Source organism: Lolium perenne, chromosome 3 (assembly GCF_019359855.2).
Source record: "Lolium perenne isolate Kyuss_39 chromosome 3, Kyuss_2.0, whole genome shotgun sequence".
Lineage (NCBI taxonomy): Eukaryota > Viridiplantae > Streptophyta > Magnoliopsida > Poales > Poaceae > Lolium > Lolium perenne.
Genome location: NC_067246.2, coordinates 177,786,632 through 177,800,205, shown reverse-complemented (window position 1 = coordinate 177,800,205; position 13,574 = coordinate 177,786,632). Strand labels below are relative to the sequence as shown.

At 47.6% G+C, this 13,574-nt stretch overlaps 2 protein-coding genes across 2 annotated transcripts; both read left to right on the top strand.

The window, feature by feature from the left end:
* The first annotated feature begins 7,859 nt into the window (after positions 1–7,859).
* LOC127342710 (glyoxylate/succinic semialdehyde reductase 2, chloroplastic) lies at positions 7,860–10,839 on the top strand. The gene is made up of 12 exons (XM_051368712.2): positions 7,860–8,113; positions 8,221–8,314; positions 8,574–8,639; positions 9,073–9,148; positions 9,252–9,307; positions 9,461–9,545; positions 9,675–9,735; positions 9,835–9,887; positions 9,977–10,047; positions 10,159–10,231; positions 10,318–10,422; positions 10,536–10,839. Exons 1-12 carry the CDS (start codon positions 8,011–8,013, stop codon positions 10,701–10,703), a joined length of 1,011 nt encoding a protein of 336 aa, XP_051224672.1. The 5' UTR covers positions 7,860–8,010; the 3' UTR covers positions 10,704–10,839.
* Positions 10,840–10,980: 141 nt separating this feature from the next.
* Positions 10,981–12,630, top strand: LOC127342709 (fatty alcohol:caffeoyl-CoA acyltransferase-like). Its single transcript, XM_051368711.2, has one exon. The coding sequence runs from the start codon at positions 11,119–11,121 to the stop codon at positions 12,382–12,384; it is 1,266 nt and encodes a 421-aa protein (XP_051224671.1). The 5' UTR covers positions 10,981–11,118; the 3' UTR covers positions 12,385–12,630.
* Positions 12,631–13,574: the final 944 nt, after the last annotated feature.

The window sequence follows — 13,574 nt, the reverse complement described above, 5'->3', positions numbered from 1 at the left end:
CTATAGAGTCTTCAACAAGTCAAGTGGACGTGTTGTAGAATCTTGTGATGTGACGTTCGATGAAGATGATAGATCTTTGGAGGAGCGAAGTGCTTCTTATGAGAAAGGAGATGCAATTCCCCCGGATACCGTAGGAAGGATGGGCGTTGGCATTCTCCTACCTCAAACACTACCTTCTATGAGTACCGGGGAAGGACCAAGTTCCACCCAAGTGGAGCCATCTACACCACAAGGCCAAGCTTCTTCCGTTGATCTAACAAATGCAAGTCAACCTCTACAACAACCTCAAGTTCAACCTCAACCTCAAGATCAACCTCGACATCTACAACAACAATCAAGTCCAAGTTCACCTCAACAAGCTCAAGAACAACATACACCGCAAGCTCGTCTACCTCAACACCCAACATCAAGTGACCAAGGTCAAGCTTCAAGTTCTTCTCCGAGTGGCTCGGGGAGAGTCTTCATGGACAATAATACTCCCTATACCCCCGAGCCATCCGGATCTCATGACCATGTTGCCTCTTTCAACAACAATGGAGGTCAAGGCGAGGACCTAAACCGTGATGAAGGCCAAGAGGACTCACAAGAACCATCTCCTCAAGCCGACACTCGCCGTGAAGATCCTACTACAAGACACTTGCGTCTCAAGTCTCATTCCTTGCAAAACATCATTGGTGATCTAAAGAGAAATGTCACCACTCGGAGGCAACTTGCAAACTTTTGTGCACACCATGCCTTTGTCTCTAGGGTGGAACCACTCAAAGTTGATGATGCTCTCAACGATCCCGATTGGTTGAATGCAATGCAAGAGGAACTCAACAACTTCAAGAGGAATGATGTATGGACTCTCATGAAGCGACCCGATCATTGCTGCAATGTTATCGGCACCAAGTGGATCTTCAAGAACAAGCAAGATGAAAGTGGCACGGTCATCCGCAACAAAGCAAGATTGGTGGCACAAGGCTATTCTCAAGTCGAAGGCGTGGACTTTGGTGAAACCTTTGCACCCGTTGCAAGGCTCGAGTCCATCTGTATCCTTTTGGCCTTTGCCTCACATCATGGCTTTAAGTTGCAACAAATGGATGTTAAGAGTGCTTTTCTTAATGGTCCTCTACACGAGGAAGTATATGTGAAGCAACCCCCGGGGTTCAAGGAACCCCATTTTCCGGACCATGTCTTCAAGCTCAAAAAGGCCCTATATGGTCTCAAACAAGCTCCTAGAGCTTGGTATGAGCATATCAAGGAGTTGCTTGAAGACCGTGGTTTCCAAGTGGGGAAAATCGATCCCACTCTTTTTACTAAGAAGGTCAATGGGGAGCTTTTCGTATGCCAACTCTATGTAGATGACATCATATTTGGCTCTACTAACACAAAATTCAACGATGAGTTTGTTATGTTGATGACAAATAGGTTTGAGATGTCAATGATGGGTGAACTCAAGTACTTTCTTGGGTTCGAGATCAAGCAAATGCGACAAGGCACCTTCATCAATCAAGCAAAGTACCCCCAAGACATGCTCAAGCGCTTTGATATGAAGGACACCAAGGGGATCGGAACTCCGATGCAACTCAAGTGTCAACTCACTCTTGACGAGGGCGGCAAGGCGGTGGATACCAAGCTCTACCGTTCGATGATAGGTTCGCTTAGGGCAAACTGTACAGTTGTATATTCCCTTGTTTCCCTTTTTATATATATAAAAAAAATCACACCGTAGGGGCTTCCCCTACGGTAGAGTTGTCGAAAAAAATGATAGGTTCGCTTCTCTACCTTTGTGCCTCTCACCCGGATATAATGTTGAGCGTTGGTATGTGTGCACGGTTTCAAGCAAGTCCGAAGGAAAGCCACCTTGTGGCGGTCAAGAGGATCTTTCGATATTTAGTTGATACCCCACACTTCGGACTATGGTACCCAAGGGACACGGACTTCGCCTTGGTTGGTTTCACCGACTCCGATTGGGCGGGCGACAAGATTGATAGGAAGTCTACCTCCGGAGCATGTCACTTTCTTGGAAGATCTTTGGTGCGTTGGTCCTCGAAGAAGCAAAATTGTGTCTCCGTCTCCACCGCGGAAGCCGAGTATATGCCGCGGCGAGTAGTTGTGCTCAAATTTTATGGATGAGGCAAACCTTGCGGGATTATGGACTCGAGTATAGCAAGGTGCCTCTTTTGTGCGACAATGAGAGCGCAATCAAGATCGCCTACAATCCGGTTCTTTATGGCAAGACAAAGCACATTGAGATACGGAACCACTTCATCCGGGACCACATTGCTCGCGGAGATATTGTACTATCCTATATTGGCACCAAGGAGCAATTGGCGGACATCTTCACGAAGCCCTTGGATGAGAAGCGCTTTATTGAGTTGAGGCATGAGCTAAATATCATTGATCCGTCGAACTTTGCTTGACCGTCGTGCGCACATACCAATCTTACCGTCATATCTAGATGAAAGGCACGCATGGACATAGGGGGAGTGCGGTTTAAATCCATTGAGCTATCACTCCCCCCATAATGCATAAAGAAATCCAAAACACTTGCTATTTATCAATTAAGTGACTTATGAGCTTCATGTTGAGTTGTAGTCCGTGAGTCCTAGATACATCTACGCGACCTCACAACTACTATACTCTTACACGGTGGCTTCGGCCACCAACACCCCCTTTTTGAGGTTTTTTGGTTCTTCATGACCTTGTTTTGTCTTTCTTCTTTGCTTTCTTCTTCTTGTTTTAAGAACCTTCATCAAGCTTGTTTTCTCGTGATTTTTGCAAGCTTGGTTGTATGTTCTTTTTCTCCATCTCTCTAGTTTCGGTACCCTCCTTTTTGGTGTTCCGATGCCAAAGGAGGAGAAGTTCCTAGGTGGATGGAGACCCTTGTTGTTTGTAGCCGTTTGGTTCTAGTTGCTTATCTTGTCTTATGGCTACATCAACAACCCTATGGAGGCATCCTATTGTGAGTTTGGGTATTCTCAAGGCTATGGTATGATAACTTCACCCAAATCTCCGTATATGATCTTATGTTGCCTCCATATTGTGCATATGCCTCTTGAACATGTCATCTATCTATGTTGCATATGTGCTTGGTTTGTAAAAACTAGGGGGAGTGATGTCTCTATAACATGTGTATTTGTATTCAAATACATATTCATGATATGCACATGCGTAGGGGGAGCTCCGTCTAGTTTTTGCAAATCTAATGTTCTCATCATAATATCATTTGTTATTGTCAACTCTTGTGTTGTCATCAAACACCAAAAAGGGGGAGATTGTAAGAGCAAAATTCATATCCCAAGTTTTGTGTGTTTGATGACAACACTTGAGTAATCTCACCGTGTGCCTTGAGTATCATTGTTAGATTTGCAAGTACACGGTGACCTCGCCGGACGCGTCAAGATCGGAAGACTGAAGCGTAGTTGATAGGTTTTCTGGTTTTGTGTGTGTTTAGCGAGGTAACAAAGTTGGAGAGAAAAAGGGAAGAAAACCAGATTTAGCCAGGCCGGTACTACCGGTACCTGTAGCGGTAGTACCGCTACCCCTATAGGTACCGCTGTCGGTACCGCTCTGAGTCTGCGCTGATTCGCCCTCCAGAAACACGCTGCGGTACCCCTGCAGTACCTGGAGCGGTAGTACCGCTCACGAGCGGTAGTACCGCTCACGGTACCGCTTGAGGTACCGTAACGCGTTACGGTCGTACCGCTCCGGTACCGCCCTGGTACCGCTCTGGATCCAGTAAGGTCTGGACCCTATTGCGGTACCTCGAGCGGTACCACGGGCGGTAGTACCGCTCTGTGTCCTTTGACCAGATCTGGATCGAATTTGAACTCAGAGCGGTAGTACCGCTTACCCCAAAGCGGTAGTACCGCTTAGGCCAAATCTGGACATAACGGTTGGATTTGGAGGAGCCTATTTAAGGGCCCCTTCTTCCCCAACACGATTTTATCTCTTCCCCTTCTCTCTCCTCCATTGTTGCTGAGCTTAATCCTTGTGGATCTCCTTCCCCCTCCAACCAATCTTGCCCTAACTTTGAGGATAGGTGGAGGAGACCCCGATCTATAGTTCTACCAAGAGAGATTTCACAAATACTAGCTATTCCTTAGTGGATCTTGGTGGTAGGGTTCCTTTGGTGGATCTTGGAGAAGAGTTCCTTTGGTGGAGCATTGGTAGGGTTCCTTTGGTGGATCTTGGAGAAGAGTTCCTTTGGTGGAGCATTGGAAGAGTTCCTATGGTGGAGCATTGGTGATGGGTTCCTATGGTGGAGCATTGGAGATGTGCAGCTATGGAGTCTAGCTTGGTGAAGTACTAGATCCATAGGGTGTTGGGAGCATCCTTGTGTGTGTGGAGCTCGCCCCAACCTTATGAAGGAATCACCGCCTCGACCGGTGCCTTAGTGGAAGAGGGAGAGCACCTCCGTGGAGCTCTCTCGAGGAAGAGGGTGAGTCCTTCCTTCGTGGTGTGGCCGCCTAGTCTCTTGTGTGAGACTAGCACCTCCTCAACGCAGACGTACTTCCTTTAGTGGAAGGAACTGCGGGAAACAAACCTCGACTCGCCTCGCGCCCCCCGGTTGTCTCGCTCCTTACTCTCGTTATCTTGTTGATTCCTTTATTTGTTGCACATGCTCTAGCATCATTGTAGGATCACCCCCATTGCTAAAAGTTACACCTTTACCTTCCGTTGCATAAAACTTGAAAAAGACTAAAACTTGCCGTAGCGCCATTCACCCCCCCCCCCTTCTTGTTCGCTACGATCCATTCACTCTATATCTCTGAAATGGCATCATCTCCTCCAACATAGTCGCAATTGGGCCCAATACGGACGAACTCCCCTTCTTAGTGAAATCTCACTACCAAAATCTCAGACAGGTCCATGATTTAACTGAAATATAAGAAAATTTGTGCACGAAATTAACACAACAATGCAATTTTAAACACAAACATCACCGAAATCGCACAAAAATCTACCCCTTTATGTCTCCAAAATCATCCTCAAATTGCTCTCGGTAAACCCTAACTCTACTGGCACAACTACAGGACAACAACGACCAACGGAAGAGGAGAGGGTGCACGAAGTTACCTTCGTCTACAAGGCATCGTCGCGCCGTCTTGATCGTCGCACCGTCCACGATCAACCGCAGGTCGCCATTGCCGTCACCAGAGAAGGAAGGCCACGAGACGCAGGGGTGCAGAGAGGACGAGGTGGACTCTTGGGCCTCTCTTGCAAAGTAATCGATGTGGATTGGCGGGCCAACCTGGGCCGGTCCGAATACTCAAATGCACTCATGCTCCCAATAGGCACCAAGCGCACTGAGTCTCGCTCGCCTTTGCCACATCGCCAATCACCATTTGGATTGCACCTCAGGGTTTGATTAGGACCTAAATTGCTTAGTTTAGGGTACAAATGACATGGATTGTGAGTTGAGGATTTAAATCATCGAACCACTACAAGTTCAAGGTTTAAAATAGACTTTTTCATTAGAATCGGGACCTCATCAGACTAGGGGTCTGTTTGTTTGGGTTTCTACTTCTACTTTTAGGGTCCAAAAGCAGCAACCCAAGCAAACAACAACAAATAGGAAAGCATTTCTCCATAGCGCTTCCGTGAATGAACTGGAAACGAGAAACTGGGTCTGGACCTGCTTCCCGAGCCCCACTGGACCAGTACGATCCCTTACACTTTGAAGAAATTACGAGAAAATTTCCACCCCCGTATATAAACAAGGCCTCCAGTGGAAAAAACCCCCCGGTCGCTAGCCCCGTCTCCACTAGTAGGAAAAGGGTCATCTGTGGCGCACCAAATACCACATTCTATGCCGCATGTGTGGTGCGATCGATGAGAGTGTGGTGTGTTGGAGAGGAGGAGAGAGTATGGAGAGCCTTCTCCTCACCACCAATTATGTATCAACCAAAGTAAGTGCAATAAGTACCAAAACAAGTGAAAAGTATGGCCAAAATGGGATGAGAGAGAAGGGGGAGACGAGCTGGATGGAGGAGGAAGAAGAATGACTTGGGTAGTGTGGTAGGTGGGGGTGGTACTTTTCTAGATATAGTTCCCTACTTCTATGGCGCACCAGGACCAATGCGCCACATAATGTCTTATTTCTGTGGCACACCAGGCAAAGTGCACCACATAATACCTTTGCGACGAACAATACTATACAGAGCATGATATTGTTCACTTAAGGGAGTATTGTCTAACCAAACATCTTCCCAGAAACGTATATGTGCTCGATTCTGAATAGTGAAAGTACCATGGCGAAAGAAGACATTTTTTTGTCGCCATGAGACCAACCCAGAAGTGAGAATCCCCAGGTTTCCAAACCACTTGGGATAACGTCTTCAAGCCAATATACTTTCTCTGAAGAATAGTTTGCCAAATCCCATCCTCGGTAAGAAGCTTAAAAATCCAGTTACCCAGCAGATCTGAATTCTTGACCTCCAGGTCATGAACTCCAAGTCCGCCTTGATCTTTGGGACTACAAACTATACTCCATTTAACCAGTCGGTATTTCTTTTTCTCGATGTCCCCTTGCCAAAAGAATCTGGATCGATAATAATCGAGTTTATGCAGAATTCCTTTCGGTAGCAGAAAAAATGATAACATATACAGTACCATATTTGTAAGTACCGAATTAATGAGTACCAATCTTTCTCCCAGAGACAAATTTACCCTTCCAACTACTAAGCCGTTTTTGTAATCTTTCTTCATGCTGACTACTACTTTGCATGGCCACGTCCACCAGAAAAGGGATTAATTTCACCAAGGTTTCAGCCATGGGAGTTGAAGTGCTTGAAGGAAATAGGATAGGGCCCACCCACATGCATAGCCATTAGAGATAACGTGCAAGATAAATACACTAGTTGTTTTTGTTTAGATTTCTTAGTTCCAGTCGGTTTGCTTATTTCCTTTTACGTGTGTTCAGGCTATAAAAACCAAGGGCTACGACCATTCTAAGGTTAGGTTATGTTTTTGAGATTAAACATGATGTGTTGTCTAGGGTAAAATTTCCTTTCGAGTTTCGAGGGAGCTGTCTAATAACCTCCGTGATTGCGATTTCTCCATTGAAGTTGTTGTCGAGTGTGGTGTCGATTTACTTCTGCGCAATGTTCATCTGTGTCTAAGATTGCACGATTAGATCTTGTTTCTGGTCGGGTATTTCTGCTATTTATCTTATCAATCGCCGTGAAAGAGCCAAAAACCCTATTGAACCACGTTGATCCTTGTTAGCATGTCTAGCACTCCATAACTTTATCCGCGATAGTTAATTGTTTGATCTACACTTCTATCGATATGATAATGATGAGAACTATATGTCTCCGGAGCATGTTAGTTCCACATCAGCGAGCAATGTAGGCAATGCTTTGGAAGGGGATCATGTTAGCATGAACAACACTGGTGACAACATGGTAGATGTTTTGTTCGCAGCAAGGGGAGTTGTCTAGACGTGAGAACATTTCTAGCTCTTTAGGGTTTATGTGGAGAAGTCTTGTAATATATATGTAGACGTGTGGAACTTGTTGCTCTTTTGGGTTTATATGAATAATTCTTGTAATATAAATTTCATGACATTCTCGTATTATCTTTAAATATATGCGATATTTTATATTTAATATGAACATGTCAAAATTAACCCTTAAGCATGATAATAATGTTATAAACAATCAGAATTAGCTAATTCATGTCAAATTGATAGTTTATACAACTTTTTAAAACTTCAAGATCATTTCAAATATTTTATCCTTCGTACCAACAACAGCCGTTATTAAAAGCACTCCGGCCAAATATCAAATCTCTGCTTTTCACCTTCGCACCTTCTTTTTCACAGCTCACTGGCAAGGCGGCAGCCCAAACAAACATGGCCTAGGACCAGTAGTCCAGTACGCACTGACGCATGACTGCACCAGGGGTCGGGTCGGGTGGATCGTCGTGCTCGCACCCACATCGCCATTTTGCCACCGCGAATCCGCGACCACCAGCAGCTTCGTCGTTCCGTAGCTCAAATCTTATCCCGCTTCAGCAACCATGGCCGCGGCCTTCCTCCTCTGCCCCAGGCTCGCGCTGCCCCTGCGCCGAGGATCCCGCCTCCTCGTGTCCTGCTCCGCCTCAGCCTCCGCCTCCTCGTCAGGTGTTGGCCTCGTTCTTGGGTTCCATCAGAGCCCTTTCCCCCCAACTGGAGACGCAGCTGCGCAGTGAATGATTCAATGTAATTAACAGATTGTTCGTGCCTCGCAGATGCTGCTGGAGGGGTGGGATTCCAGGGAAAGGTGGGATTCTTGGGCCTCGGGATCATGGGCGCCCCCATGGCATCAAACCTCATCAAGGCTGGGTGATTCCCCCATTTCCTTCCGCCGACAGTTCCTTTCCTTCTTGTTGCTGACAGACAGTTTTACCCTTCAGTACCTTATCTTCTTGTCTTGGGGTTGGGACAGAGGGCACACGAAAAAAATTTAAGTACATTTTTCATCGGGATGGATTAGTAGTTTCTCTACAATTTCGTGGTGATCAACTCTATGGTTCTATGTTTATGCTTGCACTGTGGTCACGACCCATGGCTGGTGTTTGAGTCATCTCATGGTGATTTGCAGTTATGATGTTACTGTTTGGAACAGGACCGAGAGCAAGTGTGATCCTCTTCTCAGCCTCGGTGCCAAGTATGTCTGATCTCAAATATAACCATCTTTTACTTACGAAATGTATGCCACTTCCAAAACAACTACCTCGGCCATTGCCTTATCTATATTCGTAGTACTCTCAAGTCTCAAGTCTGAAGCTTGTGGAACGGCCGAAACCACAGCACCTCATTATTGAAACTGGATAATGCTATAAAAACTCTGACATATTCACTATTTAACACAATTTACATTTTTTCTCTGAATACCTTGTCATTTACTACTTTCTTTTGAAAATATTATGTTTCCCTAAATCGTAAACTCCACTCAAAACTGTTGTCACTTTTGGGAAATTCTTGTCAATTGTACTAGTAGTCTATTACAACCCAAGTTGAGACAGTATTGTACTCCTATGTAACAAAGGATGTGTGCAGCATTCCATTTGATGCTCATACAAGAAGATGGCTTCCTACAGGTTTGAATCTTCACCTGCCGGAATTGCATCATCTTGCGATGTGACCTTTGCGATGCTTGCTGATCCTGAAAGCGCGGTACAACTTTTTTCCTTTCAGAGTTCTTGTTGCCTGTCTTCTATTCATGAAGGCTCAGCGCGATGACTGATCTAATCATGTCTATAAACGGTTTCTTCCACAGGCTGAGGTTGCATGCGGGACCAATGGAGCCGCAGAAGGGATGGCCCCAGGTAAAGGGTAAGTGGTAACCAATTGCGCTAGATAAAAATGTTACAGAAAGCTGTCAGCATATGCAGAATAGTAGAAGTAGAAGTTGAAATCATCATGGTTGTCTGTCATAGGGATGTTGTCAATGTTTCGCTCATAGTTTCTCTTGCTTGCCTGTCATAGTTATGTTGATGTGTCAACGGTCGACGACGCAACATCTAAGTTGATCGGCAAATATATTACAAGTACTGGGGCATCTTTTCTTGAGGTAGTGTTTGGCCCCTGTTGTTGCTTGTACTCTTTTTGTATTTCTGATTTTCTTGTCAGAATGTGTCACTGGTAATGTAATTTCGGTGCTTGTACTATTGGTCATGTGCTCACTTGATGACTTCAGTAGGCTCCAGTTTCAGGCTCGAAAAAACCAGCGGAAGATGGACTGCTGATCTTTCTTACCGCAGGTAAAATATCTGTCGCCATGCTTGATAGTTAAGAAAATGTAGTAGGTGCAACCTTTTTTTATCTCATTACCTGAAAAACTGCCGATATGGTTTCCCAAGGTGATGAATCCTTGTACAAGAGAGTGGCACCCCTACTTGATGTCATGGGAAAGGTTAACATCTCTCGTCAGAAATTAGCACTTGAATTTGGTACCTCATGCTGATCAGGCTATGTGCTTACGTTTCCTTACTCTGAAACCAGTCAAGATTTTATCTTGGGGATGTCGGGAACGGCGCAACAATGAAGCTCGTGGTTAATATGGTCATGGGGAGGTAAGATGAAACCTCATTTATCTGAAATCATATTTGCTTATGTCATATGGAGATTATCAAAACTTTGGATCCTTTTCTTTTTCACCTGATCCATGTAGTGAAACACTGCAGCATGATGGTCTCCTTTGCAGAAGGGCTCCTCCTGAGTGAAAAGGTCGGGTTAGACCCGAATACTGTCGTCGAGGTAGCTCTACTGAAACAAAACGGGGAAAACCTGAAATATCCTAACAAGAAAAGAACCTAACACAGGATGCTCTTCTCCTCCAACAGGTTATATCTCAAGGCGCTATCAATGCCCCCATGTTCTCCCTGAAGGGCCCTTCCATGGTTAAAGCTGCATACCCTACGGCATTTCCCCTGAAACATCAGCAGAAGGTAGCGCCTGCTCGCTTCACACGTTCGGTGCATACAGCATTGAAACAGACATTGCCATTTCGCGCCTCAACTGATTCTGGCACTGAGGAAAAAACTTTGCTCATGCATGACAGGATCTGAGGCTGGCGCTGGCCCTGGCAGAATCGGTGTCCCAGTCCATTCCTACAGCTGCCGCTGCAAATGAGCTGTACAAGGTTGCGAAATCGCTCGGCCTCGCCGACCACGACTTCTCAGCGGTCATTGAGGCGCTCAAGGCGAAAGTGCAGAGCTCGCAGCAGTAGAGATTGTTTGTTCAGCTGGCCTAGTTGAGCTGTGGCCTTTTTGTTTATTTTCCGATCTTGTTCAGACAGTTGTGCCTGTTTATACAGGCAGAATTTATACATAAATATAAAATGAGTGGCGGGACTGGATTGAATATCTCTTTGAGTAACCTGTGCCTGAAGGGTGGAAGGTTTGGTTACAGGAGCCAGTCGTCAGAAATGGTAAAGATAACCAAGGAAATTAATGGTCCAAGCTAACTAGCTGACCATCACCTTTTCGAACGGTGAGCAAATCGTCAAATTTTCGTTTTTGGTCTGTACGTAAATACTGTATGTCTCTTGAAGCTCTGATTTATATAGACCAAGTTTGCATTGTAAGCAAGACTCACTGACATCACAAAGAACGCGCTACCTGTGGAGGGAGGGAAGACAGACCATGAGGGTGAAGAGGTCGGAGCCGGTGCTCGTGCACGCTGCTGCCGCCGCCGCTGCCGACGAAGAAGAGTACTACTACCTCTCCAACCTCGACCAGAATGTGGCCGTGCTCATGAAGACCGTGCACGTCTTCAGGCCGTCCGGCGGGAGCGACGACGCGGCCACTGTGGTCATGGCAGCCCTTGGCAGGGTGCTCGTGCACTACTATCCGTTCGAGGGCAGCCTAGTCGTCAGCGCCGACGATGGGAGGCTCTCGGTGCGCAACGACCGCCGCGGCGTGCCGTTCGTGGTGGCGGACGCCGACTGCGAGCTCGAGGAGATCGGGGACGTCGTCAAAGCGCCCGACGCCGCGGTTCAGGCGCAGCTCGTGTTCGTCGTCCGTGGTAGTAACTCGGAGGAGAAGGCGCCTCTGCTGACCGTGCAGCTCACCAGGTTCAGGTGCGGCGGCTTCGTGCTCGGGCTGGCCATGAACCACTGCCTGGCGGATGGCGTGGCCGCGGCGGAGTTCCTCCGCTCCTGGGCCGAGACGGCCCGCGGCGTGCCACTCTCCGCGCCACCTTTCCTCGACCGCACCGTGCTGCGCGCCAGGACGAGCCCCACGGTCGCCTTCCCGCACGAGGAGTTCGCCGAGATGGAGGACGTGTCCGGCCTCGCCGACCTCCGCGACGAACCGCGCGTGCACCGGGCCTTCACCATCGACGCCGCCAGGATCGCGCGGCTGAAGCGGGAGGCCGCCGCGCGCTCGACCTTCGTCGCGCTGACGGCGTTCGTCTGGCGCGCGACGGCCCGGGCCATGAGGATGCGGCCAGAGCAGAGGAGCAGGCTCATGTTCGCCGTCGACGTCAGGCGGCGCGTCGACCCGCCGCTGCCCCGCGGCTTCTGCGGGAACGCCGTCGTCTTCGCCTGCTGCGTGTCAGCCGCTGGTGACCTCCTCGCCGGGCCGGTGTCCGAGGCGGCAAGGTCGGTCCAGGACGCCATCGGGCGCACGGACGACGCGTTCGTCCGTTCCGCCATCGACCACATCGAGGTCGCCAGGGCACGGGCGCCGTCGATGACGGCGACGACGCTGGTGACGGCGTGGAACCGTCTGGGGTTCGACACGGCGGACTTCGGGTGGGGCGAGGCGGCGCAATGTGGCCCAGCGGAGGTGCCGCGCGGGGAGGTGGTCATGTTTATGCGCGACGCGCGGGACGGCAGCATGGTGGTGTTGCTTGGCCTGCCGCAATCCTGCATGGAAGCATTCCAAGATATGGTACATCTGCTCTGAAGAGTGGTGTTGTTAACCATTCTTGTTTGTTCACAAATCACAACGCACCACCATATGTATGCGCATTGCAACTCATCATCAGCTCATTCCCATTATCCCATAGAAGAGGCGACCTGCATCTGGTAGACTTCACATGCTCAAAATCAGCCCCCAACTCATTAAAATCTAAGAGGTAACCTTTTTTTTTTTTTGAAACAAGGCAAAAGACTTGCCATTTTCATTGATAAAGAAGAAGTTTTAGAGTTTTACATTCCCATACTTGGCCAAAATGCCAAGCCAAAAAACCTAACACCTACTCTCGCGGTATTACATTACTCAATGCTTTCGCTCCCGCCATACTCCACATAGCAACCTCGTCTTTGATCTTCGTTATTACCATGTCCGTGGTGGAAGCTTTGTTTCGGAAAACACGTGCATTTCGCTCCTTCCATATTTCCCATGATATCAACATAGCAAGAGAAGCCATGGCCTTTCTACCTTGCCTTTGCTTATGGATCTCCTCCGTCCACCATTCTTTGACATTTCCTCTAGAATGCCAAGCACTTGGGTCAACATCATGTAGCCCTAGCCAACTTCTCACACTTGACCAAACTCTAATGGTGAAACGACACTTGAAGAGCAAGTGGGAGGCGGATTCATGAACTTTCGTTGCAAAGCTTACACCTTCGACAATTTGGCCATCCCCTTCTTTGGAGCCTATCCGCCGTCCAAACTCTATTTTGGATAATCAACCACGCGAATGTTTTGCATTTAGGTGGAGCCCAAGGTTTCCAAACAATGGAAGGCAAAGATGATTTTGTGTGACCCAAGAATTGCATATTGTATGCCGATTTGGAGGAGTAGCATCCACTATTGGTGACCTTCCAAGAGATGGAATTCAAGGTGTTGGAGTTCAATTGCACCGGTTGAATCATTTCCCAAAGGGTTGCAAATTGCGTGATGTGCTCAAGTGTTAGACCATCATTGGTGTTGATCTTAGAGATCCAAAAATTGGCATCCAAAGCCTTGCCAACGGAACACCTTTTTCCTTGTGATATTTTGTAGACGAGGGGTGCGATGTCTTTCGGTCTTTTCCCATCAAGCCAAGGGTCCTCCCAAAAAATTGCCTTCTTTCCATTTCCAATGGAGATCTTTGTCGCCGCGGCGAATAGCTCTTTATCTTGGTTGTTGCATGGGTTTCCAAGGCCAAC